Here is a 7,177-nt window from a genome sequence, read left to right as displayed (position 1 = left end):
TCGTGTTGCAATCGGATAACTCGTGGTATGGTCGTAGTGAGAGCGTAGAAAGATCTTTATAAGCGTAGTGAGGTCGCACAATAAGCGCGGTGAGAACGTGGTTTATTCGTAGCGGGATCGTTGTAGAAGCGTAATTAGGACGTAGTAGCATCGTGAAAGCAACGAAAATTAACATTTTCATGCCGTTCATACCGCGACCTCACCACGATCTAAATTTATTTAAGATCGCGGTGAGCGTAGTGCGATCGTGGTCTAGTGGGACTGGGGCTTAACGAGGACGTAGTAGCATCGTAAAAACAAACTTGAAACTACAATCACATCAACAAACGACCATCAGGTTGCTGACTTAGGACAGGTGCAAACAAATATAAATTGTAAATACATGTTTTATTCAGAATATTAAAGAACCTAAAATATTAAATACTGAATTAAACCCTTCTAAAATAGGTCAGGTTATAGAAGTATTAGAAATGTATTGTTTTTTACCCCTTTTTCTTAAACGTAGTAGTGGTAATATTCAAATGCCTTCGGACGACGACGATGATGACGACGATAACTTCAAAGAATACAACCGCAAAATATAGTATAAACCAAAATCCGAATCAAACAAATATTGCACAAACAGTGAGTTTAGGCTATGGCTCACAAAACGATCTGTATCCTGGTGCATTATTTCTTCATATAAATAAAACAAAACGGATCTTTAGTTTTGAATGTGTAAAATGTTTTATGACATAAGACTACATTGCATTAATCAAATGATCTGTTCATACAATTTAGAACACAAATCAAATTCATGCTTTTAAAATAATTCATAAAATATATATCATTTTATTTAAAATTCAAATTTTCCAGGAGTTATATAGAAACCGTCAGATTCCCTGCTAATGCCCATTTCACATAAATTAATGTTATCTATAACTTGTGTACCGAAATCTATATTTTGTGATTGGGAATAAAGCCAAGGAGCTATATACTTTTTACCGGTTGCTCTGGCCACAGTTCGAGTAATTTTCATGATTGTCATGTGAGGTACAAACTCATGGTTGTCTCTAATCTCAATTCCTTCTTGTTTAAGACATAATCTTAAATGCTCTACCATATCTAAAAATTCTTGAGGACATTCACACTTCGCATATAAAACTCTATTGAAGAAATTTTCCATTCCTTTAAAAAGAATTGTTTTATCTTTCGGTATCATACCCTGAAGTTCCGGTTTGATGTTTTGCAGAACTTGACAAGCGTGAGCAACTTGTTCAGTTGTATCAAGTCCTAATGTGCACAGTGTGATGTGTAAGGAATTCAGTGGTATGCAGCATTCTTCATATTGAGGTTCGTGTTCTAAAATAACATCTTGTATTTCCTCTACAACTTTTCTAACCTCATTGTTCGTTATACGCAAAGCAAGAAAATGATTTGGTCTTAATTTGTTTCTCCAATACTTGTCATGTGTATTCTCCTCTTCATCGACAAGATGTAAGTCATCTTCGTCATTCCCTGTAGCATAGTTGTCACTTCCTATAGTTACAGTGATCCCGTCATCGCTATCACTGTCCTCCTCGTTGTCGTCGACATCATAATCTTCATCTTCTGCCTTATTCATTTCGTCGGTATTGTTTACATCGCTGTCTTTGTGATACTTTTCTATGACATCGTATATTGTAGTGTTGCTTCCTGTAGAACCAAAAACGTTGTCCATTCTCATATTTTTGTCCCATATTTTCACATCTCTATACTTGAAATACTGGATTCTGTGTTTTGGAACTGCTAGTACATTGTAATCAACTGTTGCTATGTCTTCCCAGCTAAAAGATGTAAAGTATTTTTCTTGTATTCCCAAAAACCTGTCTATGTAACCTACTACAAATTCGTCCACTGGTAAGTTACCATCCCATAAAATTCGTTTAACAACATCGTCTGAAGTTTTCATTGATGGTTTCTTCTCGTCTGCTGTTTCGTCTTGTACTTTCTTTTCTTTTCGATTTTTTCTATCTTGCTTAGCCACTGAACTTTTATTTACTGATTTTTCTTTATTGGTTTTAGATTTAGTTCTGGCAGAAGGTGTCAAATTGATGTTGTTTTTCTGTAACCAAAGTTCAGCATGCTCAACTAAGTTCAAGACCATTGGTGACCTGAGAGCTGAAGCAGCAGTTTCCTCTAGTTCGTTCTGTATTTCGTCCACAGCTTTCGAATCCATTGTTCCTGACCTTATGATAATATTAGGTTTCGTAGAAGGATATGTTTCTAAAATAAATAATACAAATAATGTTCATCCTGAGAATAAGAACAAAATACTTATTTCCTGTTTGAATTCACTAGATAATCCTTATATGATTTTTGTTTGTTGTCATTTCTGGATGTTCAAGAACGAAAACATATAGCAGAAATAAAGTTTTTGATAGACTCTCTTTTTATAAAGTGTGAATAAAAAAATGGTTAAGCATTGGCATGGAAAGAGGACCTTTTAACATTTTTTTTCACTGCATAAATACTTTTAAACATAAAGTTGGATAACATAGCTTTCTCAGATTTTAAAAAAGTCTGTTAATCAGCCCTGTCAATTGCTACAATACACATATATATTAAGAAATCTATTGACTTGATATTTGCAATGGTTAACCTGTCTAATTACGATAATCATGAAAATGTATATCATTGATTTCTGCGAGGGGGTTAAAGTCTTTTCAAACAAATAGCATCTTTTCTCTGGTAAATTTCAAATGTATAGTTTAAGCTCTTCTACCCACAAAAAAATACTGTTTACAGATTTAAGATCATTTAGAGAAAACAATCTACCTATTTATTTCACATGAATTCGATGATAGGAATTATTAAACGTTCATAAATAGCATTATATAACTTACTTTTCAATTGGAATTTATAGATAATATCTTGGTCTTTCGGTTGTAGGGTAACAACATGTGAGAAGTCTGCAATATCTGTGATGATACGACATTGTCCATTAAAGTTCTCTTTTACTTTAGCTACTTCTTGTGACTGCATATCTATATTGTCGGTAGACGCCATAGTCTTGATTTTCCTATAAAAACAGAAAAATACCAATATGTACGTTTTGTCATTGATCAGCCTATCAAATAATTGTTAATATTTGGGACTATTATATTAGTATATAACAGTCCCATTGATTATCTACAAAATATTTTTAGATTGTGTTTATCTGACTGTACTTTTATCTAGGATATCTAGGACACAGGGCTCTTTTTCACATTTTTCTGTCATCCGATAGTCTTCTGGTAATATATCATGTATATCCTGGTGTCATCCGATTCTCAATGAAGCATAACAAACAAGTTGATCGTATCGCAAGCTTACAAATATACAAAAGTTGTTTTGGGGTTATTTTATTTTAAAAACACTTGCCTTTATTTCCCCAAGAAACCTGTTTAACTACTGAGGACAGATGAAAGCACGATATGATAATAATGATATTTGACTGTTATGTTTTAGCATTAAACAGAACAACAATGAAGACAATCATGATTTGTAATAATAATGACATAAAGTATATTTTACTTACTGCAGCTCAAAGTTTTCTAGATATAAGTATTAGATATCAGATATTACGGCTATTTATATGTTTACATTATTAACTGGTGGTGCAATACCGGCTGACGTCTCATGCTAAAAATAGACTCGTTATGATTATTATATTATTAGAACAACCAAATACCAATAACAATAAAGTGCGGTGAAACGGACTCGATTATACGCTGAATCAGAGACATATAATGATCTATAATATATGTCTCTGGCTGAATATAAGACAAATATATAAGGATCATGAATTCAATCATGTTGAACAATAGAAATTACACAAGAATATTTAAGAAATAATTCATTCGTGTCATAATCTATAGATATAGGAAGATGTGGTGTGAGTGCCAATGAGACAACTCTCCATCCAAATAACAATTTAAAAATTAAACCATTATAGGTTAAAGTACGGCCTTCAACACGGAGCCTTGGCTCACACCGAACAACAAGCTATAAAGGGCCCCAAAATTACTAGTGTAAAACCATTCAAACGGGAAAACCAACGGTCTAACCTATATAAACAAAACGAGAAACGAGAAACACGTATATATTACATAAACAAACGACAACTACTGTACATCAGATTCAGGTGCAAAGCTCATTTTAACATGGGTAGGCATTATATTTAAGAAATAATTCTATCCTGCCATGCTCTATAGAGCATGGCAGGATAGAATTATTTCGATTCTAATAGGAATATTTGAACTCTTTCACTTCGAAGCGGACCTATAGTAGACGCTCGGAATGTCACCATTTTGATTTCATGAGCCAAAAACGTTATAGGAAATCAGCAGTTTATCAATAAAAAAAGAACAGAAGCATTTAAACTTACTTTTAGAATGTTTTTATTCAATTTCCTAGCGAGCAACACCAACAAAAATGTCCATTTATGATTTTTGGCGTTGTTCAAAATTCATCTGACGTTGCAATTTCAATTGTGACGTCAATCACGTGCAGCCCATGTTCTATTTGAATTAGAACACGGCTGTGTTTACAAAGCGAATTAAGGACGTCATATTAGAATTGTCGATATTTTACACTGAGCGTTAGCGAGGTGTAAAATGTGGTCAAATATAATGCCTACCCATGTTAAAATGAGCAAAGAGCATGACACGAAGGAATTATTTCGATTCTAATAGGACAAATACAGTAATTTAAAGGTCGGAAGCGTACGAAAATACTGTAAAAATGCAGTGGCGGATCCAGAGGGGGGGTTCCGGGGGTCCGCACCCCCCCCTTTATTTTGGCCGATCAATGCATTTGAATCGGGACATATGTTTGCACCCCCCCCTGCACCCCCCCTTTGCCCTGGGCTAGCACCCCCCCTTTCGAAAATTCCTGCATCCGCCACTGAAATGTTTGGCTTTTACTGTTTCCTCCCCGAGGAGTTTGTGCATTACATTTCATATTTGATAAGTTTACAAACTATGAGCAGGGTAAATGTATGTTGTTTTATAAAATTATATAATAAAAATTTATGCTAGCTGCTTAAATGTATACATTTTAAAGGATAGCGATGAAAATAACTTTAATATACACAGTAAGTTCGTGCGCATGTGTCAAACATATTTTTTATGCTCATTAGAACACGGCTTTGTTTACAAAACGTAATAAGGACGTCATATTAGAATTTATAATATATGATATTTTAACGACGTTAGAAACTTTATATAGAAACAAACATTCTTTATTCACCAATCATAGACCCTTGCAGGATAATCGTTTTCGATTCTTTACTGATCGATATTTTTTTCTCTTTTTGATGTTAGAATTATTTCAGAGCCCGTAAACTTAAACAATCAGCGCAATTAAAAATCTTTAAATCAAGATTATCTTAATAATATCATACAAACATATGTAACATTGATACAACTTGGTTTTAGCATCATTTTAGTTCAGATTGCATGTAAATGTTTTTGAAAAATTTTGCCAAAAAATGCATATTTTCAACTTTTCTGAATTTGGGATTTTTGCGAAATAATCAAATTTTCTGAGGTGTTTTTCAGAAAAGAGCAACTGTGTATAGCATAGTTATCACTTTAGTAATGAAGTTTGGATACTACTTTTCCAAATTAAATAGAAAAAAGCTTGGGATTTGCTTTAGTTTTATCACCATAGCAACCGATTTTTTCCTTGGAAACGGAGTTATTATTTGCAGAATATTGCTGGTTTAGAGCTTTAATGTACTGAATTGTTCCATAACTGATAAAAAAAATATATTTAGGCATAAGCTTACTCTAAATTACCATCGTTAATAGTTGCTGACTTCAATAGTTACCATGGAAATACATATTACCCATAGTAACATCTATTTTAAAATGTATCAATAGAAATTTATGTAAAAAAATACATACATTATATATCGACGGTGTTTATATTATAATTGGAATATGACTGCATGCTTTGCTTCACTCACAGTCTTGTCTGTATATAATATACAATGAAACATTGAGGTAAGAACCGAAGGTTAGGGGAAAAGGGGGAGTAGGTTTATTTAAAAAAAAAATCATACATGTAGATTCTTGAAAAGATAACGTTTGGTCGGAGAGCCTTATTATGAATAGAATAATGATTAGGAAAAGAATAAAAAAAAATCTTCAGAAATTTCATATACATGTATAACATCATTATAACTTTAGTTTCAGAGCTTAGTTAGTTTTGCAGTTCAACCCCGACTGTTAGATTTTTTGTTAAAAACTATTAAAAAACTTTCTTTTTTTTCGAAAAGTATTTTGAAATTATCAAATTTTCTCGTTATCAAATTTTCTCGTGTGTTTTTCCAAAAATTGAGAATATGTAAATCATAGCTAGCATTGTAGTATCAAAGTATGAATACTACCTGACCAAAATAAATAAAACATTGCGTGCGGCTCTCATGAATTTTATCACCATGTTAACGTATTTTCCCCTTGGAAACAGAGTTATTATTTGTTGAGTTCTGCAGTATGGAGAATTCAATGTTCTCAATTGTTTCCAAACCTTTATGAAAAGACATGCATTGAAGCATATATAAGCTCTAAACTGCAATCGTTAAGTATTATTACAACAGTTGCCATGGTGACAAATATCACATATAACAGTCAATCAAATGATGTATAATATAGTTTATGTAAAAAAAATACATATAATTATGTTAATAATGTTTTTTTCTAATGGGAATATAACTGCATGCTTTGCTTTGTTTCACTCTCAGTACTGTCATGACTGTCTTTGCTCATTGAAATTTTAATATATACACTGTTGTATTTTGGGGGAGGAGTGGAGGTTGGGTAGTTTTTGTTTGAATCTTTCATAGATCAGTATCATGCACAGCTAAGGTGTGCATTAACTACCTCAGATATACTGCAAAGTTCAAATGTACTCTTAACTGATCCTAGACTTTGAAAGGGTGTAATTCCATAAAATAAAAATAAACAGCTGCGCCATGAGCGCATGTTACCCCCGTCGCTTTTTCAAAGAATAATAAAAAATGACAACTTCTCAATCTCATATCACAAATTCATGAAAAACTAATGAGAGGTTATGTTAATAGATCACCAAAGTTTCATAACTGCTCAAAGTATTGTCTGAAAACTGGAATATTTCCCCTTTTTATGATTAAAATCACATTAATCCGTGACCT

General features: G+C 32.8%; 1 protein-coding gene across 1 annotated transcript; it reads right to left on the bottom strand.

Moving 5' to 3' along the window:
- Positions 1-818: 818 nt before the first annotated feature.
- LOC134724504 (uncharacterized) lies at positions 819-3,653 on the bottom strand. The gene is made up of 3 exons (XM_063587557.1): positions 3,539-3,653; positions 2,865-3,040; positions 819-2,244 (listed from the first exon to the last, which is right to left on the bottom strand). Exons 2-3 carry the CDS (start codon positions 3,025-3,027, stop codon positions 836-838), a joined length of 1,572 nt encoding a protein of 523 aa, XP_063443627.1. The 5' UTR covers positions 3,028-3,040; positions 3,539-3,653; the 3' UTR covers positions 819-835.
- Positions 3,654-7,177: the final 3,524 nt, after the last annotated feature.

Source organism: Mytilus trossulus, chromosome 7 (genome assembly GCF_036588685.1).
Source record: "Mytilus trossulus isolate FHL-02 chromosome 7, PNRI_Mtr1.1.1.hap1, whole genome shotgun sequence".
Lineage (NCBI taxonomy): Eukaryota > Metazoa > Mollusca > Bivalvia > Mytilida > Mytilidae > Mytilus > Mytilus trossulus.
This window is presented reverse-complemented; position numbering and strand designations above follow the sequence as displayed.